Source organism: Ursus arctos, unplaced genomic scaffold, assembly GCF_023065955.2.
Source record: "Ursus arctos isolate Adak ecotype North America unplaced genomic scaffold, UrsArc2.0 scaffold_19, whole genome shotgun sequence".
Taxonomy (NCBI): Eukaryota; Metazoa; Chordata; class Mammalia; order Carnivora; family Ursidae; genus Ursus; species Ursus arctos.
In genome coordinates, this window is record NW_026622863.1 from 45,237,045 (window position 1) to 45,260,862 (window position 23,818).

Here is a 23,818-nt window from a genome sequence, read left to right on the forward strand (position 1 = left end):
GTGTTGGGACCCCTCAGCATGTTGGGGTTTGCAACCTTGGGAAAACAGAGAATAGTGTAGTAACTTTGTCTAAGCGTCAGGCATCTTTCCTAGTTTGGAAAAATGCCTGTTTTGTCTCAATCAGCATTCAGAGCAGGAAATTGAAACCCAGGCTGCCACGTCCAGTTGGGCAGGTTGTGTACTACACAAGGATGCCACGTTTAAGGGCACACTATTCACTCTGTAGATTCGTATGTTTTTTTTAACATGATAGAGTGTCCAGAAAGGTTTTTCTTCACCTTTTTTGAATCTTCACACAAATGTCCTCTGTCATAGCAACAGTCCCGAGAAATCACACTAGATACTTGTGGAAGAAAAGGAAGGGAACTGGGTGTTCAGGAATTCATTGGAAGGATAGAAGGAGTGGTAGCCTGGGTTTGAGACTCTGGAGTTGAAGCTTGCAGTCTCTGATTGCGCTGCAGTCTGGACTTCAGGAAGGCGCCACTGTTGCTGATGGAAGTGCCCATCCCACATGGGAAGCTACTGACCAGGCACAAAGGGTATGGCCACTTCAAACACTGCTGATCTTCCGTGCTGGCCACCCGCCAGCCAGGAGCCTCAGGCAGGTGTCTGAACCACATCCTCCAGTCCCCTGGCTGCAGGGGAGTGTAGGAAATGGAGTTTCTGATTGGACAGTCATGTAATCTGGCTGAAGCTATGGGTAAGAGGGGAGATCAAAAGAGGGACCTTCTTTGGCAGGCTCTTGCACACCTGATCCGGAAAAAAAATTTTTTTTAAATATTTATTTGAGAGCGAGAGACAGTGGGTTGCAGGGGGCAGAGGAAGAGGGACAAACAGACTCCCTGCTGAGTAGGGAGTCCAACAGGGGGCTCGATCTCAGAACCCTGAGATCATGACCTGAGCTGAAGTCAAGACGCTTAACCGACTGAGCCACCCATGCGCCTCTGGACATTTTTTTAATTGACTCAAAAATACATATATTGCTTAAGACCCTTTTTCAGGCCATGTACACAGAAAAATGAGATCATTTGCCAGAAGTAGAAAATTGACCACAAAAATAAATCTTAGAAGACTGTTAAATTCTGTGTGGTCATCTTCCGTGAAGGCTCTCAGCCCAAGCCGCCTCTTGCTCTGCTCTTTTCTGTTAAAGAGGAACATCAGTGTTTGCAGTGGTAAAGACTTAACAGCACCAAATACAGTCTTTCTCCTTGTAGGATCTGAAAGGAGAAAGGGATCGTTGTCTCCGCTAAGAGGCAAGTCTTATTGCTAATGGCAAGTGGAAATGTCTCGCCCACCACACTGGCAGCCACAGGTCCTGGTTTTTCTTCTTCTTTCTGTTCCCCATGAGCAATTGATGTCCCCACTCCAAGCTTCATTTTCTTCCCGTGTAAGGGAAAAATTCCTGCATGTTAGTACCGTGGTATTTCTTGTTGGTACACACCACTACCCCCAGTGCACCCCCACTGCCAGGTACTCAGGAAGCACTATAAACTCAGCAAATACTTAAGTACCTGTCGTGCTAAATACTGTTCTTGGCACAAGACACGCAGTGGTAAACGAAATAGGCAAGCTAACTGCAAATACTGTGTTCTGATAAACAACTGGGGCCACGGGGCTGGGAATGGTCCCGGGTGATCAAGGAAAGGCTATCATTGGACGTGACTTCTGAGCAGAGCTCCTTCTCCCATCCATGGTGGCGGTGCTGTGTATTGGGTGCATGGAGTTGGCTGAGGTCCAGGCTTGCCGCTGATGAATTCTTCCGCACCCCCAAGTCCATGCACACCCAATCCATTTCCCCCTCACAAAAGTTTGAACTTGAGGCCAAAGGTGAGAATGCCCGAGGACGGGAGATGGCCGCCCAGGAGAGTGACCTTGGCACGGGGATCTATTGGAGACGCAGTTTTTAGAGGTTGAGACTTGAGTTCAAATTCCGCCTCTGTTTTCTCCTGACCTTTGGCGACAATGGACAACTCCATACTCAGAGAATGATGGGTGTGGGCCTGAGCCAAATCTGGCCCCTCGGCTTCCTGGCTCTAACCTTCGGCAAGTTTCTGAAGGCTCTCCCCTGCCATTTCCATGGTGAGTGGGGTTATAACAGCCCTCTTAAGGTGATGTTGAGTGTCCATTTGAGTTAATAAGATAAAAATTATGTGCGGAGTGGTCTTTAAATAACGGTTAGCTTTCCTGGTCCCTATTTTACAGAGGAGTAAGGCGAGGCTCTCAGAAGAGAAATCGCTTAGCCCAGGTCACCCAGTCAGGAAGTGGCTTATGAAGATAAATAGTGATTATGGTAGGGCATTGCTAGCCTTAAGACCCAGCATATAATACTTGGTCCTTGAGAGTGGGGGCTGTTCCTGGCGATCAAAAGGCTGCCTTGTTCTGTCCTGAGCACAGGAAATTCCAAGGTAGTTTCTGTACTAGCTCCCTGTTTTCTGTTCTTGGAGGGGGCAGCAGAGGGGCCCAGGTACCCAAGCAGCCTCAAGAGAAGATGGAATTGAATATCTCAGCCTGCCTGTCTGGCCTCTGATTGTGGAGGGGGAGGGGGGTGGCTCTCACTTGGAGTGGCCTGGACTGCTTGGGCCCATCTGGGCATTTCCTTGGGCAGGCAGCCCTCACCCTGGCCTTGAAGTGGTTCTGGCTGGGTAGCAACCTCTAGGTGTCGTGGGAGAAATTTGGAACTGGTTAAGGGTGGAGACTGGACCGAGAACACAGGTTTCCTTGTGTTGCTGGAGAGAGGGAGGGCAGAAGGAAACTGGAGACCCATTTCCCCCTCGGTCACTCTCCTGCTCGAAGTCCATGATGGCTGGCTTGCCAGTGTTCCTCGGTGTCATCGTTTTGCTGTCTGCCTTCCCAGGGCCTAGTGTCGGGGGCCGCGCCATGCCCAAGCTGGCTGACCGCAAGCTGTGTGCTGATGAGGAATGCAGCTGTAAGAGCTGGGGGTTGGGGAGCCTGGGGGCTTGGGCTGCCAGCCCGTGTAGAGGGTGCTGTCATTCCCTTCTATTCCTTCCCCAGACCCCATCTCCATGGCCGTGGCCCTTCAGGACTACATGGCCCCCGACTGCCGTTTCCTGACCATACACAGGGGCCAAGTTGTGTACGTCTTCTCCAAGCTGAAGGGCCGAGGGCGGCTCTTCTGGGGAGGCAGCGTGAGTCTTGGGAGAACAGAAGAGGAAAGGATGTGGGGCTGGGGTGGGAGTATACCCTAATTTTCCTCCCAAAGGGAAGATTTGAGGGGATGGACTGAAATAGTTTGGCAGGAGGGAGGGGGTATTGTGATCTACTTGGTTTTTACCTTGTTGAGCAATTATGGGGCACCCACTGTAGTGCCAGGCTCTGTTCCAGACCCCGAAGATACAACAGCGAATGATCCCTTTTATTCTAATGGAAGGAGACAAGTCATCAAAAGATATCAGCAAATATGTGCTCCTCCAAGAATTAATACACACTGACTCAGGGGCTACTTCAGGTGGTCAGGGAGGGCCTGCACGCAGTGACTGTAAGCTGAGATCTGAGTGACAAGGATGGAGCCAGCCATCTGGAGATCAGGAAGAAAAGTGCTATGGTCTTCAGCAGGAACGAGTTTGCTGTCTTCCCAGACCCCGGCATTGAATTCTTCCTCTCCAGGTTCAGGGAGATTACTATGGAGATTTAGCTGCTCGCCTGGGCTACTTCCCCAGTAGTGTTGTACGTGAGGACCAGACTCTGAAACCTGGCAAAATCGATGTGAAGACAGATGTGAGTGTCTTGGGGGCTGACAGGGATCGAGAGGGAGGGCCCTGGGGTTGTGATGATGGCAGAAATGCTTCTGCCTTTGGCTCCCTGGCAGCGTAGCTCTGTGCGCTGGGACAAATTTCCTGCCTCAGTTTTCTTATCTGTAAAATGGGGAGTGATTTTTAAGTGCCTGTCAGATTGAGAGGTGCAAAGATTAAGGGGCTCTGGGCTAATTTGCATAGCACGTGTTTGGCCAAACCTGGCCCCTGCCGCTACAGCCTTTGCTAAAACCACTAGATCCTTTGTGGTGTGACCGCTGGTTTTCTCCCCACTGTTTTCCCTTTCTCTTTTTCAGAAATGGGATTTCTTCTGCCAGTGAGCTCAGCCTACCACTGTCCCTGCTGTTTTTTTCTTCCCGGCTTTATGCAAATATATCAGCCAAGTGCAAAATTTGCCGGTCTCTGTGGTCTTTACGGGGGGGGGGCGGTGCGGGGAGGAGGTGTAACAAAGGAAATGCTTCCCCAGGTTCCTGAATTTAGCCAGTCAGACCCCTGACTGTGGTAACGTCAGTGGTTGCTAGGCAGAGTTCCACCGATTAAAAGCTCTTCGCTCCATGCTGGGTACCGGAGGTGGGCTCCTAAGCGTAGATACTAGACACAGCGAATGAGAAGGCGGAATAACCTGAACAGCCCGGGTGTGGGTTGTGACCTTTCTAGACCAATTGGAGGGAGTTGAATTATTGGGAATGAGTCAATCGGACCATGAGGAAGACATAAATCACAGAATAGAGGTTTTCGTGGAAGATCATCTGCAAAGGGAGGTGGGAAGTTAGTCTGCACGTATCCTCCCCCCGCCCGAGTTTTCCTCTTTCTTGCCTTTGAGGTCAGAAAGAGGGCTCGCCAGCTCAATATCTGCTCCTCTTCAGGGTCTGTCAATTCTGTCCATGCCCCCTTCTTTGCAGTCATGTCCCCGCCCCCAGGTCCGCTCCTACCCAATCCGGAGTCTCAACTCTGCATCCGTTCTCCTGACCAAATCCGTTTCTCAGCTCGGCTAAGCATTTCTGTACGGTCCCTTCCCACTTGCTCCGCCAATCGCTCGCCTTGGTCCCTCCCCCTTTGGCCCGTCCCCTCTCACGCCGCCAATCCACGCCTTTTGTCCCGCCTCCTGGCCGCCGAGCTCGCCAATCCCTGCCTTTGGGAAGCGTGGCCTGGTATCCCGCAGCCCTAGCGGGTCGCGCCGTAGGGGGGTGGAGGCGGAAGTGGCGGCGCCGGCCCCGGGAGTAGGAAGGAGCCGGGGCTGCAGCCGGAGCGGAGCGGCTGCCAGCCGAGGAGCAGGCGCGGCCGCGGCGCCATATTGCGGCCCCAAGCGGCCGCGACCGAGTCATGGCCGAGACCTACGGTGAGGGTGGTGGGCCGAATTCGGGGTCTGGGGTCTGAGCCCGGGGAGGATGCGGCCTTTGGGGAATGGGGCGGGGCCTTATGTATCAGGGGGCGGGGTCTGGCATGGGGCAGAGCCTAGTGGATGCTGGGCGGGGTTTAGTGGGTCCGAGGCTGAGCTCCATCGATTTGGGCGGAGCCTGAGGGTCTGGTGTGTAGGTTAAAGAGATCTGGGGCGGGATTTGAGGGAGCCCGTCTTGATGGACGTGCGCAGGCCGTGAGGGAAAGGGTGGGCGGAGCCTGAGTGGATGGGGTGAGGCTGACTGTGTGAATGGCAGGGCTTGAGGATGGTGGGCTGCGAGAACCCCAAGGGGATGCTGTGGACCCTGAGACTGCTGTGGCTTGAGAGGTCCGCAGTGTGGTTGGGGATGAGTTGTCCTTGAATTAGGTGGTGGGAGGGACTAGTGGCAAGGGGTGGTGCTTAAACTTGAGACTAGGGGCAGTGCCTTGGGTAAAGGGAGGGATGGAGGGACCCAGAATTGGAAAATCTGGATGAATGGATGAAGAGGAGGTGGAAGGACAGGGTGCGGCAGAAACAGCACTAGTTTAAGAGTAAGAAGGAGCCACATTCCTTCAACAAGTAGGGAAAAGCCGAAGGAACAAGTGCAAAGATCCTGAGGCGGGAACCAGCTTGCCATTTTCAGGGAATAGACTGAAGGCCAGGGTGGTAGGAGGTGAAGTCGTGAGGGGCAAGGGCAAGCCTGTGGTCCTCGATAAGGTGGCTTCTCAAGAGGCTTCAACAAGGTAATAGCTAAGCTTTTGAACATTGGAGCCAGTTGACCTGGGTTCGAATCCCAGCCCTGCCCAGCTATGGGATCCTGGGCAAGCCAGTTAACCTTTCTGGCCTCATTTTCCTTATCTGGAAGACAGGGATACTTGTTAGTATACCTCCCTCATAGAGTTTTTCTGAGGAATAAGTGAGCTTGCTGTAGTAAAGAACTTTAGAACTGTGCGTTACATGGTAAGCACTGTATAAGAATTGTCTGTTGCTGTTGTTATTGTTGCTCTGTTTCTGCCTGTGTCTGTTTGTCCCCTTGTAACTGTGACGGTCTCTTGGTTTCCATCTTTTGCCCTCTATCATTCTCTCCGTACGGGTTTCCCTGATCTTGGCTCCATCTGCTCAGACTTCCTCTTCAAATTCCTGGTGATTGGCAGTGCAGGAACTGGCAAATCATGTCTCCTTCATCAATTCATTGAGAATAAGTGTGAGTTTCTGGGAGTGGTCCCGGGAGCACTGAACTGTGGGTGTGGGCATGGTGGGGGCAGGGGCAGGGCTGGCTGCCTGGCCCTCGTGTTTGCTAGATCCTCCCTGAGCCTCAGTCACCCCAGCAACGAGAATGGTTTTGTACAGACTGAGGAGGCCTGGGATCAGGGAATCTTCTGAGCCCCTGCACTGCCTCTTCTCTCCTCCCACTCCCAGTCAAACAGGACTCCAACCACACAATCGGCGTGGAGTTTGGATCTCGGGTGGTCAACGTGGGTGGGAAGACTGTGAAACTCCAGATTTGGGACACAGCCGGCCAGGAGCGGTTTCGGTAGGTGGGCCGGGCTCCCAAGGGAGGGGGGCAGAGGAGAGAGGAGAGAAAATGGGAGAGGGAGATGGGGAGAGAGAGGTGTGTGCAGTCACTTGGAGATCCAACAGGAGCACAGAGACATTGAGAGGGCAGGCAAGGCCAAGGGAGAGAGACGGAGACTGGGTACAGGTACCTTCAGCCAGAGAGAGCAGGGATCCTGGAAAGAAAGCAGGGATAGCGAGGGAAAATGAGGTTGAGAAAGGAGTATAATGAAGGGACTCACAGACCCTAGAGAGACTGCAATAGATCGACCCTATATAGGCCATCCAATAGATGGCTGGAAAGATGGAGACTTGTGCCCAGGGAGAGGCGCTTGGGGTGGGGGCAAGGGATAGACGTGGAAAGGGAGAGATTGAAAGAGAGGGAAACTGGAAAACAGGTACACTCTGAACGGGACAGAGAAAGACTGACACTGAGAAGAGCAAGGGAAGGGTGATAAAGAAACACAAAGAGAAACAGGTCAGAGCCAGAAACCGGGAGGTGGGACAGGCAGAGCCAGACAGATGGAGAAATGGGTGTGTGTGGCAGATTGGAAAGAACCTTCAGGAAATGGCTGTAGACAAGGTGGTGGATGCATGGAAACCCTGAGCGTGAGAAACAGAGACAGAGAGAGGAGGGACATGAGGGAATCGAGTCCGTGGAGAGGTGTGGGCCCCAGGCCAGGGCATAGTAGCTGCTGAGTTAATATTGGTGCATTGATTCGCTGTGTGAGAGAGAGACAGGGCGAAGGGTATGCGGCTGGTGCTGGGTTTGCAGTACGTGCTCAGTGAATGCTTGTGAAATGACTGCCTGAGTTCAAGGGGGACCCAGACAGGTGACATCGAGATGCGCAGTCTGCCACCCTGGGAACAGGGCGTCCCTGGGACATGGCAGGAGAGGGACGAGCAGAGGTAGTTGCAGAGCGCCTGGCCAGGACTGGGCGAAGGGGAGGTGGCAGGAAATGAGGAATGAGTGAATGCACGAGAAATCAAGAGTGAGGATGAGAGAACCACAGGCAGAGCGACAGAGATAGACCTAGGGAATGAGAGACACACACATCAGAGTGACAGGCAGAAAGACACAGGCCAATGAAGAGATAAAGACAGGGACACAGAGAGAGTCAAAGACAGGGAGAGACTCCGACAGAGGCAGGCGGACAGACAGCTAAGGGAGACAGAGATTGAGGGAGGCAGAGAGACCAGCAGAGAAGGAAATTGTGACACCAGACCACCGCCAGCTTTTGGGGGATGGGCCAGCAGTAAAGGGGGGGGGCCTCCGAACCACCAGTCTCTCTCCGCAGAGGGGGGCAGTCTCAGGGCAGACCCCAGCCTCGGGGGTGACTGGGTCCCCCTGGCCTCACAGGTCGGTGACACGGAGTTACTACCGAGGGGCGGCTGGAGCCCTGCTGGTGTATGACATCACCAGGTGGGTGATTCGGGGAGAGTGGGGCAGGGCGTGGGTGGGGCCCCTATCCTGTGCCTGCCTCCCTCTTTCCTCTCTCCCTTCTCTATAGCCGGGAGACGTACAACTCGCTGGCTGCCTGGCTGACCGACGCCCGCACGCTGGCCAGCCCCAACATCGTGGTTATCCTCTGTGGCAACAAGAAAGACCTGGACCCCGAGCGCGAGGTCACTTTCCTAGAGGCCTCCCGCTTTGCCCAGGAGAATGGTGAGGACCCTATGGTGGGCCAGTGGGGAAGGGGGCTCAGCAGAAAAGCAGGGGCCATCCACTGGGGCCCATGGGCCTCCGGGCTCTCTGTAGCTGTGCCTAGCAGGGGAATGTGGAGATTGAGAGGTCTGGGTTCAAATGCGAGTGTTGCCACATGTGAGCTGTGTGACCACTCTGGTCCTATTTCCTCATCTGGGAAGTGGGAATCACAGTGTTTCTGCCTCACGTTGTACATGATGGTTAAGGGGGTCGGTCCCAAGAGAGCCCCCAGCACCCTGGACTTGGGAGCGGGCGCTTGGTTAATGTTGGCTGCTAAGAAGCCTTCAACCAGTGCAGGGTGTTGGTGTAACATGGAGGTCGCAAACTCCGATGGCTCGAGGGGACAGGTCTGTTTTGTGAATAAGGGAAATAGGACAGGGTAGACCCCAAGTTAGCAGCCACTAGCATTAGGGGTGTGGACCGGACTGACAGCCACATCAAAAGGTGTGCGACTATAAACTCATTTGAGAACTTCTGTGTTGGCCAAACACCTTATAGCTCAGGGTCTGTCGTTCCTCCAGTTGGTAACCTCCAGGTTTGAGGATGTTTTGCCATCCTGAAAGATGTGGGCTTGAGTCCTGGCTCTTACTTTCTGTGAGGCCTTGTCACATGGCTAAAGGGCAAACTGTGGTGGGCCTGGGCCTGTCCTAGATGGTGCTGGGGACATAACGTTAAAGACACCCTGGGCCCAGCTCTCACGGGCTCACAGTCCAGTGGGTAGGGAAGGGAGACAGGACCCTTTCCAGACAGTGACAGGCCAGAGAGGTCAGGGCCGGGAGAGGGGAGGCACAGGGGGCTTTGGGAGCCCAGGGGGCTGAGAGGGCACCTGATGCATGCTGGGAGGTCAGAGAGGACTTTTTGGAGGAGGAGGTGTGCAGGCAGGAACCACCTGGGGAGGGGGGCCCAGGGCAAGGGCCTGGAGTGAGGGCAGAGGTGGAAGCTTGAGGAGCAGAATGAGAGGTGGCAGATCATTGTCAAGGGGAGGGTGGGGACTGACCGAGGCCCTGTCCCCCAGAGCTGATGTTCCTGGAGACTAGTGCCCTCACGGGTGAGAACGTGGAAGAGGCTTTCCTGAAGTGTGCCCGCACCATCCTGAATAAAATCGACTCAGGTGAGGCCCCTGACTGCCCAGAGTGGGAGTGGGAGTGGGAGTGGGAGAGGAAGGCAGGGCCCAGGGGTCTCCAGGCGACCAGTCCTGACCTCTCCCCTGCACCCCCCCAGGCGAGCTCGACCCCGAGAGGATGGGCTCAGGCATTCAGTACGGGGATGCTTCACTCCGCCAACTGAGGCAGCCTCGGAGCGCCCAGGCCGTGGCCCCTCAGCCCTGTGGCTGCTGAGACGTGTGCTGAGCCAGGTGGGAGCCTGGGGCCCAGGAACGACAGGGGTGGGGTTCCGGCAAGGGGGGAATATGGAGCAGAGACACAGAAAAGGAGGGGCGATGAGAGAAAGAGTGAGAAAGATGCAAATACAGTCGAGTGAAAGGAGCCAGCGTCCTGGCCTCGGGGATGGCCTATCCATCTTGCCACCAGCTCTCTGCCCTGGATCTCTGACCCACCCATTCATAATTCAGCAAATATTTATTGAATGCCTGCTGTGTGCCAGGTCCTGTGCAAGCAGTGGGCCAAACAAACAGTCCCTGCCCTCGTGGAGCCAACATGCTCTTGGGAGGAGACTGGCAATAAACAAGACACATGAGAAAATGATATAGTAGTTAGGAAGATAAGAGCTATAAAGAAAAATAAAGGGAAAGTGTGGAGGGGGGAGGAGTGGAGATTTTCAGTGATGAGGGAAACCCTCACTGAAAAGGTGACATTTGGGTAAAGACCTTAAGGAGGGGAATGAGGGGGACATATGGGTCCCTGGGGGATGAGTATTCTAGGCAGAGAGAACAGCCAGTGCAAAGGCCCTGAGGTAGGGGCATGCCTGGCCTGGTTGAGTAAGTCCATGGAGGCCGGTGTGGCTGGAGTGGAGTATGTGTGTGTGTTGGGGGGCAGGGGAGGTGAGCAGGAGAGAAGTCAGAGGTGGTGGAAAGCAGACAGGGCCTTGCTGTCCATGAGGAGGTTCTGGGTTATATCCGTAGTCAGATGGGAGCCATGGGAGGGCTCTGAGCAGAGAAGGGACAGGACCTGATTCAGGTATTCCTAGGATCCCTCTGGCCACATATAGAGGAGGGGGGCGGTAGGCAGGAGTGGTTGCTGAGAGACCAGTGAGAGACTACCGCAGAGTCAGACTGAGAGACAATGGTAGACAGATGGCGGGGGGGGGGGACGGGCAGAGGAGGGACTGAGACGTGGCTAGGTTTGTATCCTCCCTGGTCTCTGTCTCCAGTCTCGCCCCCTCTTGATGTAGCCACTGGGTCTTTCTAAAGCACCAATCTGATCCTGTCCCTCCCCCGTTTAAAACCACCCATGGCTCCCAGGGTCCATGGCACAGAGCCGAAGCTCCTAGCCTGGTGTTTACCCCTGCCAGCCTCACCTGCCTCAACTCACACCTCTCCCCACCGCTCAGGCCGCTGCAGCCACCCTGAAGTTCTTCCCGTTTCTCTGGGTCTTTATTCATGCTCTTCCCTCTGCCAGGAACACTGTTCCTTCCCTCTCTTCCCTCCTTCCCCTCCTTCAGGAAGCCTTGCTTCCACACTCCTTGCTGGGCTTGCAAGGTCCTACAGGATGAGGTCCCATCCCCATCTTTTCGAGAGTGTGTATGTCTTGCCAGTTCCCCCTGTGCTTCACGTCCCCCCCTCCCCCCCGCCCCGCCCTGGCTTCCAACCATTGGCGGCTCCAGGGCGGCTGTGGGGAAAAGAGCTCAGACCTTGGATATACTTTGAAGGCAGAGCCAACATGATTTCCTGATGAATGGATATGGCATTTGAGAGAGAGGAGCCAAGGGTGAGTGTTTCAGGCAGCCCTCTTTCCTTCCATGCCTCCGCATCTGCTGTGCCTCGGCTCGGCGTGCCTGTCCTCCAGCCTCCTTTCTTCCGCCAACTGCCCCTCATCATCTGGTCTTTGCTAGAATGATTCTTCCTGCAGGATACCTTTATCAGCTTCCCAGTTGGGGTCACTACCTCTAGCCGGCTGGTCTCACAGCTGCCCCCTACTTTTTAAAGCATTCAGCTCTGAACACTTGAACATTATTGTGTTTGTCTTCCCCATCTGGAAGGGAAGGAGGTGACAGGTCAGAGATTCCAGAGCTGGGCTGCCTGGGTTTGAACTCTGACTTGTCACTTCCTACTTGCGTGACTCTGGGCAAATTACTTAATCACTCTGGGTTCTTGGTTTCCTTACCTGTAGAATTGGGGCTAATAATAGTACCTACCTCCTCTGGGTGTCGAGAAGATTAATTACATTAATTCATGTAAAGTCCTTAGCAGAGGGGCTGACGCTTAGTGAAGAAATGAGGGCTGGTTATTATTTTTCTTTTTACTATCCATTTTAAAGAGTCTGGGCTGCGTAGAAATGGATGGGTGTGTATTCACCTGAGGACTTAGGATAGTGTCCGTTTCAGAGTTTGCCTTCAGTGAATCAAAGGTAATGAGACAGTGCTTTTTCAAACCTTGTTGACTGCAATCTGTAGGAGAAAATACATTTTACGCATCTCAGTCTGATGCAGTTACACACACATAAAGCTGAAACATTTTTATAGCACCAATATTCTTTGTTTTTTGTTATTTATCTAGGTGAAATTCACATGGCATACATTAGCCATGAAAATGTTCCAAAACATTTTCATTGCCCTAAGGAAACCCCATATTCATTAAGCAATCACTCCCCATTCCCACCCCCCATCCCCAGCCTCTGACACACACCAATCTGCTTGCTGTCGGTATGGACCGATACTCTTATGACATGACCAATACCCCTCTGATATTTTCTTTTCTTTTTTTTTTTTTTTTAAAAGATTTTATTTATTTATTTGACAGAGAGAGAGACAGCCAGCGAGAGAGGGAACACAAGCAGGGGGAGTGGGAGAGGAAGAAGCAGGCTCATAGTGGAGGAGCCTGATGTGGGGCTCGATCCCACAACGCTGGGATCACGCCCTGAGCCGAAGGCAGACGCTTAACCGCTGTGCCACCCAGGCGCCCCATCCCTCTGATATTTTCTATTCTATTTTATTCTGTTTCATTGAAAAATTGGCCAAGGCCCACCACACTGATTTCCCAACCCACTAATGCAGTGCTGCCCATTGAAATCACCTGGAGAGCTTTAAAAGAGTCTGATGCCTGGGCCTCACCCCCAGAGATTCTGAAGTGATTTCCAGATTTCTAGAAGCTCCCAGGTAATGCTATCTGTAGCTGAAGCAACAACCACTAACTGAAGGTGTCTCCTCAGTTTGGAAAACACTGGAATGAGCTAGGGTGATCCAGGAACAAGAGGGACACAGAGATACCAAGGTGGGGACGTGAAATTTAGATACTGAGATACCCCTCTGCAGACTTAAGGGGTCAGCCCTCTGAGACAAACAGGGAGATATGCAAGTACCCTCAGAGAGACAGCCCCAAATTACCTGCAGACAAGAAATAGAGAATCAGACAGTGTAGAAACTCTGGAAGAAAGAGGAAGCTATGGACAGACAAACACAGATAGGAGGGCAGGAAGATACCCAGAAATGAGACAGAGACACCAGCCAGGCTGACCCAGGGTCCCTTTAGTTCACCACACACTTTTCTTTCAGCTCACCCGTTCTCCAGGACCAGCCCTGCCCTTCTGGCCAGGGCCCAGACCCAGGCCCTGGGAGGCCGAGCCCCTCACCTGTCCTGGCCCCAGAGAAGCTGCCCCGCCACCTATCCCCCTTCCCTGGCCTAGTGGGGCCTGGCTGAGGGGCAAGACTGAGCCATGGGGGAAGGGGGAATCCGTACCTGCTGCTGCTTCCTCTGTCTTGGCTAACCCCTGTCCCCCCGGAACCCCTAACCATACTCGAAGAGTTCCCAAAGCCTGAGACCAGGGCATTTGGCCCCAGCTCCCTGCCATTGCGAGTACGTGTTATTTATTGCCCGGAGGCCTGTCCCGTCCCCACTCCACCCCCATAAAGCATTGTTTACACCTGTGTCTTGGCCTCTCTTATTTTGGGGTGATGGGGAGGGAGGGGAGACAGAAGAGGTCCCTGATGGAAGAACCATGTGTCATGGTGTGTGGGGGTCATGTTTCTGGATTGGATATGGTGTGGAGGGGACACCATGACTCAGGTGGTGTTGTGGAGGGAGTCTGTAACTGCCAGTGTTGTGACAAGGCATGCTGGAGGCCCACCTGTGTAGCACTGATGGCCTGTGTTTGTGATGTGTGTGTGAATATGTGCTGATTGTTAGTGTGACACTGTTGCTTGTGACTACTTTGTGTCCTTGGCGATTGCATCCATGAGGCTGGTGGTGTTTGGGACCAAGGCCAGGGAATGAAAATTCGGGCCTATAGGTGATCTCCATGCATCTTTGATGCTTGGAGACCCCAGGCAGCGTCTGACTGTTGCATGTGTGACTGTGCATTTATGCCCCTGAGGTCTGTGTTTGTCTTGTGTGAATTTGGCACCCTTGATACAGCTGCGTGTGACCATAAACCCTGAGTATGCCCCCGAGAACTTTGTAGGCCTTTGTGCAACTGACTTGTGCATACTTGCAACGGGTGTCTATCTCTTTGTGTCCTGGTGAACTGACAATACAAGTACTCTGCCAGGGACAGGTGCAGCCCCCTCATGCCACCCCCAACTTCTCTGCCATCCTCAAGTCAGCACTAGCCCATCCACAGGGTAGGCCTGAGCCTCTGAGCGCCCCCACTCACGCCCTGGCGACGGTGGAGGAGCGAGGCATTTAAATGACTGCATCTGCATAGTCCTTCCAGGCTGGGTCACCCAAAAATGTTCTTAGACCCGAGGCTGTTAGATAAATGTCTTCTCTGCGTACTCTGAGTAGCTTTACTAGGTCGCTTTATTCAGAGTACCACAATTGTCCCGAAAGGGCAGGGTGGAGCGGGTCATACTGTGGCATCCCTTCCAGTCTGTCTTCCTCTCTGAGGGACGTTCCGCACTTTTTTCCCTCCGTCACAGAAAGTACTTAGGTAAATTACTTACTAATTTGCGCATTTACATACATTTCTCAACTAACTGCGCAGACATTTCTCTCTCACTGTCCTGTTCTTGGGCTTCGAGAACGCGGGGCTGTCCATGTAAATAACATCATTTGCATGCCGCTGTCCGGCCCGGGTACGCGTCACTCTCCGGGGCTAGGGACTCTGAGAGGGTGGGCCGGCCTATGCTAATTGTTTGCATGCCCCTCACACGTCGCTGGCCTAACTGCTGAACTCCCCCCACCCCTCCCGGATCCAGCCCTTTCTAACAGTCTTCCTCCTCTCGCCCATAAGGGGCGGAGTACAGTATGCAAATGAGCCTCACGTTAGCGACCGACCCATTTCCCCAATCTCGAGGGGGTGTGTTCTGAACTTCCTTGCACCGCCCCGCGCAGCTCGCGCCTGCGCACGCACCGTCTCCTCCGCGGGCGCGGTCACGTGCCCACCGGGCGAGGCGGGGGCGGAGCGTCGCGGGAGGTGGGGGCGGGGTATGGCGCGCTGTGCGGCGCTGGGCGGCTGGCACAAACGACGGCGCCGAGGCCGGAGGAAAAAGCTCGGTGAGGAGAGCTCGGGGAGGGAAGGGAACGGGGCGAAGAAGGCGCTCGAGCCCGGGCACTGGCGCGAGCCGGCGGGTTGTGAGGGCGCGCGCCTGCCCGGCGTGGCGGAGCGCGGCGACCCCGGGGAGGGAAGGGTGGGGGTAGGGCGTGGGGGAGGGAACGCGTCGAGCACGTTGAGTGCCGGCCGTTGGGGGGTTGGGGTGGGGGCGGGGAGCGCGCGCCAGCCGAGGTGGGGGGCGCGGGGTCCGAGCCGTCCCTAGGCCCGGCCTCTGTGGCCTACAGAGCCCCGAGCCGGGAGGCCCACACCGAAGGGGCTTGGGAGGGGCCGCCTTCTCCCGTCCTGTCCCCGAGTGCGTGAATCCTCCCCCGCCCTTCCCCTCGTCGCCGTGGACCCTCCTCCCGCGGCTGCCTTCCGTCTGTCTGTCTGTCTTAGGCCCTCCCTTCCGTCTGGGTGTGTGTCAGCCGCCGGCTGGCTTCCTCCCGTTGGGCTTAGGTTGACCCCTCCGCCCCGTTCTGTCCGGCTGTCTCAGGCCCGCCCTCCCAGCTTCTCCCCGGTCGGTTTTTCCGTCTCTGGGCCCCCCATTCTCTTTGTCTTTGGGCTCCCCTGTTTGCTCTGCTTGTGGATCCCCCCTCCCCCGTTCCCGCCGTGTGTCTCTGGAGTCCCCAGGCAGATCTCCCGCTGCCCACTGCTCCGGCATTCCTTTTCTACTTCAGGCCTCCTCTGTTCTTTCTGTTCGCTGTGTCTGTCCGAGGATGCTCTCCCGCAGCCCCCACCGCAGCCCTGTGTCTTCGGGTCATCTCCCCAGCCTCACTCCTCCTACTGCCTCCCTCACTGCCTCTTCTCTTCTTGATTGCTCCCCCCCCCCACAATTCCCATGGTCTTCTCCCCAACGTGGCCTTGCGTTTTGGGGGACTGTGTAGCCAAATCTGTCTTCCTCTTTACTGCCCCTGCCACCCCTCACCCCCTGCCCCGGTCGGAGTGCCTCTAGCTCTTCTCACTTTCTTTTTTTTCTTTCTCCCCCTTCAGCCACCCTGACGGGTCCTTTCCCAAGCCCTTAGGGGCAGCAGAGGACTTGGGGACCAGCGAGCACCCCCAGGGTGTGAGAAGAGCCTCTGCTGCCTGCCCTGCCTCACCCTGCCTTACGCCAGGCTCAGCCGCCCCGGCCCCCAGCTGCATCAAGTGGAGGAGGCGGAGGCGGAGGAGGGTGGCACCATGGGCCCGGGCCGTGCCCTCCATGCCCGGGGGATGAAGACGCTGCTGCCATGGACAGCCCGTGCCAGCCGCAGCCCCTGAGTCAGGCTCTCCCTCAGTTGCCGGGTTCTGTGTCAGAGCCCTTGGAGCCTGGTCGGGCCAGGATGGGGGTGGAGAGTTACCTGCCCTGTCCCCTGCTTCCCTCCTACCACCGCCCAGGAGCACCTGGTGAGGCCTCCGCGGGGAGTGGGACCCCCAGGGCCACAGCCACCTCCACGACAGCCAGCCCCCTGCGGGAGGGCATCTGCGGGCAGGATGGTGGTGAGCTGCACCCACTGCAGAGTGAGGGCGCTGCAGCACTGGTCACCAAGGGGTGCCAGCGACTGGCGGCCCAGGGCGCCCGGCCTGAGGCCCCCAAACGGAAGTGGGCAGAGGATGGTGGGGATGCCCCAGCACCCAGCAAGCGGTCCTGGGCCAGGCAGGAGAACCAGGAGGCAGAGGCTGAAGGGGAGGGCAGCATGGGCTGCAGCAGTGGCAATGGCGAGGCCAGCGTGGGGCCGAGGGAGGAGGTGCTGCCCACCGCGCCTGAGCGCCTGGCCCTGGACTATATCGTGCCCTGCATGCGGTACTACGGCATCTGTGTCAAGGACAGCTTCCTTGGGGCGGCACTGGGTGGCTGCGTGCTGGCCGAGGTGGAGGCCCTGAAGCGGAGCGGGCGCCTGCGTGACGGGCAGCTGGTGAGCCAGCGGGCTATCCCGCCACGCAGCATTCGTGGGGACCAGATTGCCTGGGTGGAAGGCCATGAGCCGGGCTGCCGAAGCATCGGGGTCCTCATGGCCCACGTGGATGCTGTGATTCGCCACTGCGCTGGGCGCCTGGGTGGCTACGTCATCAATGGGCGCACCAAGGTAAGGCTGTAAGGGCCTTGCATGGAGGGGGCCCCCCCAGCACCCGCTTGTTGGATACTTGGTGCTCTGAGTATCGGTGCCCTTGGAGATAGGCTTCTGGGGTCACAGAAGGATGTAGGCAGCTCCAGTGGAGTGAGCGTTGGTCTTGGAGTTTGATTTGGGCTCTCCCTACTGTGAGGATTTTGGGGGTCTGTGCACTTTCTCTTTCCCTGTTTGCCTCTTTTTTATCCACCTCTGTCTTGTCTGTCCTTTCAGTTGCCTGTCTTTGGTCTGTCCTCTGGTCTGTCCATTCTGTCTCCCAGGCAGGAGAACCAGGAGGCAGAGTGGGGAGGGTGGCAGTGGTGAGGCCCGTGCCGGGCTGAGGGAGGAGGTGCTGCCCACTGCTCTTGGCGCTGGACTACATTGTACTCCCCTGTGCCATACTGTGGCATCTGTGGGCAGGACAGCTTCCTGAGGGTGGCACTGGGTGCCTGTGTACTGGCGTGGGGGTGTGTGTGTCCTGTCCTTCATCTTTCCTGTGCTTCCCCATCCTAATGCCTGTCCTGTATCCTTCTTGTATGTCCACCACTGTATTCTTGTCGGTTCTGATCTGTTCCCTTGATTCTCTGTTCTGTGTCCCTTCTTGGTACCTTTTTCTTATTTTACAGTAGTTATTAATACACTTTTTTTTTTGGAACCTGGGCTTTTTCAAGAATCTGCTGAAACCACAGACCCTCTTTTAAGAAAAATGCTCATTTGTCTAGTTTATGGGCAGTCATCAGCACCTCCTCAGCTTCCAGCTGCCCATTCGAGAACCTAGGGTCAGGAGCTCTGCACAAGACAGTGGTCTTTTGGGCTTTTCTGGCCTTCCAACACAATAATCCTCCTCATAGAGGGATGGGAGGGCTCTGGCCTTGAGTCCAAGGCTAGTGTCATTTGGCTAAGTCCCCGTAGGGAGTGCCTACTGCACACCAGTGATGCCTGGGTGATGGCAGGGCTGTTTGCTTCCCTGCGGGCATGAGGCTGTGCTCCTGATGTCTCCTCCCTCTTCCCTCTGATCCCATCTTGGGTTCTGCCTCTGTGCAGCTTCTGTCTCCGGGTGGAGCTGGCTCAGGGACCCAGGCTCCCTCGGGCCAAGGCCAGCATCCCCCCCCTACCCAGCTAAACTTGTCCTACTTCCCCCTCCCTCCCATTACTTGATAGCTGGAGAGCGAGAGGAGGCCCTTCCCTGGGCTTTGCCCCTGTGCAGGCAGGAGAGATGAGAGGGAGTCTCCCTGGCCACAAGGTGCTCAGCATCTTCACCCCAGGTCACCCATCCTTGCAGGAGGGAGTTTGAGGAGAGTCGTGAGAACTGAATGGCCCAGGGCAGCATGCTTTCCTCAGACTCAGTTTGCTCATCCATGGGATAAGAAAATCAGTCAAGTCCCCAGCTAGTCTTTGGCAGTTTTAGGAGGGGAGGGCAAAGTAGAGTGAGCAGATGTCTTCCCCTTTGGTGCCTTGGGATGTGGTTGGGGGCAGGGCCCTAGCGAAGACTGGGGGTTCGGGGTGTTGGGACTGTTTTAGCTCTGGGTGATTTCTGTTGTCCTGGGAGGTAAGAACAAACCTGGCTAGACTGAGAAGGGAGGGAGGAGCCAACCCAATCATGGGAGTTCTCAGACCCCCCCTCCCCCCACCCTGGTGAGACGCCCACTCCAGGCTTCCCCACCTTCAACGACCACCTCTGGACTCCTCCCCCCAGGCTCTGAAATAAGAGTGTGGGGTGCTGAGGTGGGTGATCACAGAGGTGGTGGGGGCAGATCACCAGTGTGGCTGGGGCCAGCAACAACCTGCCTGTTGGTCATTCCTGAATGGAGCTCCTGTGTTCTCTTCTAGCTGTCTCTAGTCCCTCTGCTCAGCTGACCTGCAGGTGGGAAAGAGTTGACTCCCATTGGCATCAAGGACAACCATAGGGGACCACAGGGGGGGCCTGGCTTGCTTGGTTGCCCCTTTAAGAGCAGCTTGGAGGTGGGGCCTGCTGTCATTGGCTCAGTCCCCAGATTCAAACATACTGTGTGTGTGTGTGTGTGTGTGTGTGTGTGTGTGTGTGTGTGGTGTGGGTGTTGGGGCTTTTGGCACATTGTCACCAATAGTCTTTAATTCTTTAGTCTCCTGGCTCTGATACTAGCTGCCCATTCCCTGAGATGGCAGGGTGAAGAGTGGGCTTCCATGTCATTCTGCTTGTAGTCCCTTTCCTTTGTGGGGGCAGGAAGTAGGTGCTTCTCTGGGGCCAGAGGATGCCCCCCTCCGCACCAAGGTGTGTATGTGGGGGATTGATGGGAGTTTAAAGGGCTTGTTTCTGTGCCTAGCCTTCATGCATGACTCCCATTCTGCGCCAGAACACAGACGCTGTCCCTGCCTGCATAGTGGGAGACCCTGTGTGAGGATGTGCAGGGCAGGACGCAGCGGAGGCCCTGAGACCCAGAGGAGTGCTTTCCGTAAGCAGCTACTGCTTGGGTGCTAGGGAGACACGCCTGGCCCCAGGGGCTTCCACGGTACTGCCCGTTGGACTAGTACTAGGTAAACAAGTACCTGGACTGATCTCACCTTGAGAGGGGTGGAATGGAAAATCAGCCTAGATGCCTTCAGCTGGAGTACTCAAGGTGCCCTTTGATCTGAGATGTGAATAACAAGGAGGACCAGGGGAGGTGTGTTCCAGGCAGGGGCAGAGGCCTTGTGCATGAGCCTGGACTGGTCAGAGGGCAGTCAGGAGGCCTGAGAGGCTGGGGCAGAGTGAAGGCAATAGTAGTTGAGATTGGTGACCTTGGGGGCTGAGGCTGTGAAAATACGAAATTGATGTTTTGTATTTTCTCGGGGTGTGGTGGGGGTCTTGAAGGGATTTGAGCAATGAAGAGCTGGAGGAAAGGGTCTCTGGCCGCTGTGTGGAGATGGATTGTGGGAAAGAGGCTGCAGCACTGGACCCCTGTCCCCACCCCATCTTTGTGCAGAACCAGCAGAATCTTTGCTTGGATTCTATCTGGGAGGGGTTGCCCGTCCTTCATCAGTGATTCACGGATTGCAGCCACCTGGGCTTAGCCACGTTCTTTTCTCCCAGTGAGGTGGTTGCTCAAGGCACTGACCCGTTTGTAGTGAGTGAACAGTGCAAAGAAGGTTCTCCTGAACCTGGGGGTGCGGGTGGGGGCCAAGGTCTTGCCCCGGTGCGGCCAGAGAAGCATGGCTCTCCACTGCTGGGTGGCCTCTCCCGGCTGCAGCCCTCCTGGCCTCGTTCCCGGGGCGGGTGCTGTGGTGCTTCGGGTACACACACAGGTTTAATGCAGAGCTGCCCACCGCTTGTGGTGGGGGTGGGACTGGGGAGTAACGTGTTGGAAGCAGGCTGAAGATTGAGTCAAGCTGGCTGGCCTGGGAGTGCTAGGCCGGCCTCCTGTTTGGCAGCAGATGCCCATCTTTTTGATCAGGAATGTTTATCCCCGGCTGTGTTTTGGGGCTGTGGCCCACAGGTGTAGCTGAGCGTTAGTGGGGAGCAGCAGGTGGCCGTCTCTGGCCTGGAATGAGTGTGGGTCAAGGTATCAAGACACGTGGTCCAAGGAGCTGGAGGGTCTGCATGCCAGTACTCCCCTGTTTGCCTTATGCAGCCCTCCCAAGTGGCTCTGGGCAAAGAGTAGGACAGGGACTTTGTTTTTTAATGTCATTTCAGTCTGTGCCTCGGCTTTCCATCACGTGGCAGGCATTATGCTTGGTGCCCTCCATTTGTCTTCTTCAATTCCCACACTGCCTGTGAAGTAGTTTATCAGCTCCATTTCACAGATGAGGAACCTGAGACAGGAAGTGAAGTCTCCTGCCCGATGTTACAGCTGGTGTGGTAGCACTGGGCCTTGAACCTGGGAGTTAGGTCTGAAGGAACGCATGGGCCCTTTCCCTCGCTCCACATCCACTTTTCTGTCAGCTCCCTGATGTGAAACAGGTCCCGGAGCAGCTGGGGCCGAGACCTCCACATGGTCAAGGGGGACAGCAGCCACCAGGGAGAGGAGATCAGAACCCTTGGCTAGAGCTGTATAGACAGAAGCCAAGGTCTTTGGGGGCCAGGAATCACCAGGTCTGTAAACAGGAGGTGTTTATTAGCCTGTTTAACGGATGAGGCCGTTGAGGCCCATTCAGGTGATGGGACTGTCAAGGGCTACCCAGCAGGCTATCCTTGGAGTAGGGGCTGGAGCTCAGGATCTAGTCACACTCAGGGCTTTGGTACTTGTTCATATGTGTAGGAAACACAGCATTTGTTTAGTGGGGGTTCTTTGTAGTCAAGAACATCAGTTCTCAACATTGCTGCACATTAGAATTATTTGGGGGAACCTTTACAAATGCCAGGCTCCACCTTAGACCAAGTATTTTGGAACCTCTGAGATGGGCCTGGGCATCAGCATCCCAGGTGATTCCATGCTGAAGCCAAGGTCAAGAACCCCTCGTGCAGTGCTGTGAGGCCACATCCCTCCATACCAGAAAACATGTAAATTGGTTTTATTCTGAAAGGTCTGGTGGGGGTGGGGGTGAGGGTCAGGTTATCCTTAAAAAAACAAAACTCTTAGTTATTCATTGAGCCCCATATGGGTACCAGGCTCTGGGCATGTGTGTATGGGGAGTGGGCTATCAGGGCCCAAGGGCTGAGGCTTCTGACAGTTGGTGGCTTGGCTGACAAGGAGGTCTGGGGGCTGGAGCCCTTGGAGAAGTCCGGGGAGAGACGAGGGGCCAGGAGGGGTGAGAAAGAGGAGGTAATGGTTGCTTCCCCAAATATCCCTGCCTCGCCCCCTAAGCCCACTCCATCTGTCTCTGCCAGGCCATGGTGGCGTGTTACCCAGGCAACGGGCTGGGGTACGTGAGGCATGTCGACAATCCCCACGGCGATGGGCGCTGCATCACCTGTATCTATTACCTGAATCAGAACTGGGATGTCAAGGTAGGGGGTGACGGTGAGGGTGGGGGTGAGGCGGCTGCATCCACGCCATTTTACATTCCCAGCTCAGCTTCTAACATCCTTCGGTTCCTCTTCTCAGCCCACATCAGGGCAGTGCAGTCCTGTCCGTCTGTGTCCCGTCCCGTCCCCCGCCCCGTCCGTCCGTCCCCCCCCCCCCCCCCGTCCCATCTCCTGTCTTCTGTAGCTTTCTGCCTGGCTCCATGGTGATGCAGACTCTGGGCTGTCATTCATTCACTCTAAGAGGCTGAGTGGTGGGAGGGAGGGATATGTGCAGCCGCCATATCAGAGCGCAGGCTCCGGAGGGTGGGGTGATGCAAGGCAGAGGCTTCAGGCTGGACCCGCCAGCCTCTTGCCTCACCCTCTGGCCTGCCCTCAGGTGCATGGCGGCCTGCTGCAGATCTTCCCTGAGGGCCGCCCTGTGGTTGCCAACATCGAGCCCCTCTTTGATCGGTTGCTTATTTTCTGGTCTGATCGGCGGAACCCCCACGAGGTGAAACCAGCTTATGCCACCAGGTATGACCGATATTTGCGGGGGTGGGCTCAGGTGTCCTGCACTGTGCCAACAAAGTCTTGTCAGACCCCAGGAAGGGCTAGGATGTGAAGAGCTTAGAGGGGACTAGGTGGGAACAGAACCAGGCTCGGAAGGGTGGACTGCAGTGTCATTGTGGATGTGGTGGCTGGAATTGAAGAAAAGTGATGTCTAACTGCCCTTCGGGGCTGCTCTGATCCCCAGGTACGCCATCACTGTCTGGTATTTTGATGCTAAGGAGCGGGCAGCAGCCAAAGACAAGTATCAGCTAGGTACCTGCTTCCCAAACATCACCCCTCTCAAACCCTTCCTATTCCATGTACCTCACAAGGCCTCAAGTCCCCTTATCCACCTTGTCAATCTCTTCCTAAATTTTGCGACTCCTTTTTTCTCTCCTCTGGCCATCTTCCCTCGACGGCCCTCTCTCCTGGTAGCCCCAGCATGCGGTCCTCTCCTCCATCTTCCCATGTTTTTCTTGGCTTCTGTGTCCCTTCCCTGATGACTCCCTGTCTCCTCTTGTCTCACCCCTAGCATCCGGACAGAAAGGTGTCCAAGTACCTGTGTCACAGCCGACTACGCCCACCTAGTGGCCAGCCCCAGAGCTGCATGGACAGACAGCTTGCCCTGACTTCGGCAGAGCCTTTGGCCCCGTGCTGCTGGCGCAGCAGCCCACCAGTCTGGGTGCCTGCTCCTTTTCTGCCACCGCTGCTGCTTCCAGCTTTGCCTCTGTCCTGCCTGGTGTGGAGGGCTCCGTCTGACGCTGAGGACCAAGGAGGAGGAGAGACCTCTGCTGCCCTGTGATGGGGGCTGGGGTTGCGATCTGGGCAGGGGCCATTGCCGGGAGCTGACATCACTGGAGCTGGGGCCCTGCGGCTTGCCCTGTCTGGTTGTGCTCCTCTCAGACGTGGAGAGTTGGAAGGAGGCATTGCCACCTCCCACCAGGATGCAGGATGAGGGGTTGGGGATGTCATGGCCTCTTGCTGGCAAAGGTTTGTTGGGGGGACGGTTTCCCTAAGGCCCCCACGCCTCCAGCCTGGAATGTGAGGGGACTCCCCAAGCCCTGTGGCCATGGCACCTTCTGGACTAGGCTGCCACTGTGTGGGCAGGAGAAAAGGTGCTGGGAGGAGCATGGGCGTGAAGAGTCCTGTCAGCCAAGAAAGAAGTAAAAGTTTACCTCAGAGCTGCAAACATCTGCTTCTCCTGCTCCCTCTTACTGGTAAGGAGACCCATCCA

General features: G+C 55.8%; 3 protein-coding genes across 9 annotated transcripts; all 3 read left to right on the plus strand.

Moving 5' to 3' along the window:
- The first annotated feature begins 39 nt into the window (after window positions 1-39).
- On the plus strand, window positions 40-4,163 carry MIA (MIA SH3 domain containing). Of its 4 annotated transcripts, XM_026482254.4 has the most exons (5): window positions 40-2,079; window positions 2,855-2,926; window positions 3,013-3,146; window positions 3,625-3,735; window positions 4,067-4,163. In XM_026482254.4, the coding sequence occupies exons 1-5, from the start codon at window positions 1,986-1,988 to the stop codon at window positions 4,088-4,090; spliced, it is 435 nt and encodes a 144-aa protein (XP_026338039.1). In that variant the 5' UTR covers window positions 40-1,985; the 3' UTR covers window positions 4,091-4,163. The 4 variants fall into 4 exon arrangements, with proteins under 4 accessions (XP_026338039.1, XP_026338040.1, XP_026338036.1 ...); XM_026482255.4 differs by having other exon boundaries at window positions 40-2,926; XM_026482251.4 differs by having other exon boundaries at window positions 3,625-4,163.
- Window positions 4,164-4,942: 779 nt separating this feature from the next.
- Window positions 4,943-16,126, plus strand: RAB4B (RAB4B, member RAS oncogene family). 3 transcript variants are annotated; one of them, XM_044378075.3, is made up of 8 exons: window positions 4,943-5,109; window positions 6,272-6,352; window positions 6,568-6,682; window positions 8,063-8,125; window positions 8,214-8,368; window positions 9,423-9,518; window positions 9,629-9,761; window positions 16,042-16,126. In XM_044378075.3, exons 1-7 carry the CDS (start codon window positions 5,094-5,096, stop codon window positions 9,742-9,744), a joined length of 642 nt encoding a protein of 213 aa, XP_044234010.1. In that variant the 5' UTR covers window positions 4,943-5,093; the 3' UTR covers window positions 9,745-9,761; window positions 16,042-16,126. The 3 variants fall into 3 exon arrangements, with proteins under 3 accessions (XP_044234010.1, XP_057170391.1, XP_026338035.1); XM_057314408.1 differs by lacking the exon at window positions 16,042-16,126 and adding an exon at window positions 11,234-13,449; XM_026482250.4 differs by lacking the exon at window positions 16,042-16,126 and adding an exon at window positions 13,076-13,449 and having other exon boundaries at window positions 4,944-5,109.
- A 151-nt stretch (window positions 16,127-16,277) lies between these two features.
- Window positions 16,278-23,773, plus strand: EGLN2 (egl-9 family hypoxia inducible factor 2). 2 transcript variants are annotated; one of them, XM_026482248.4, is made up of 5 exons: window positions 16,278-17,114; window positions 21,919-22,038; window positions 22,433-22,569; window positions 22,790-22,857; window positions 23,117-23,773. In XM_026482248.4, exons 1-5 carry the CDS (start codon window positions 16,278-16,280, stop codon window positions 23,170-23,172), a joined length of 1,218 nt encoding a protein of 405 aa, XP_026338033.1. In that variant the 3' UTR covers window positions 23,173-23,773. The 2 variants fall into 2 exon arrangements, with proteins under 2 accessions (XP_026338033.1, XP_057170389.1); XM_057314406.1 differs by having other exon boundaries at window positions 22,790-23,773.
- The last annotated feature ends 45 nt before the right edge of the window (window positions 23,774-23,818 follow it).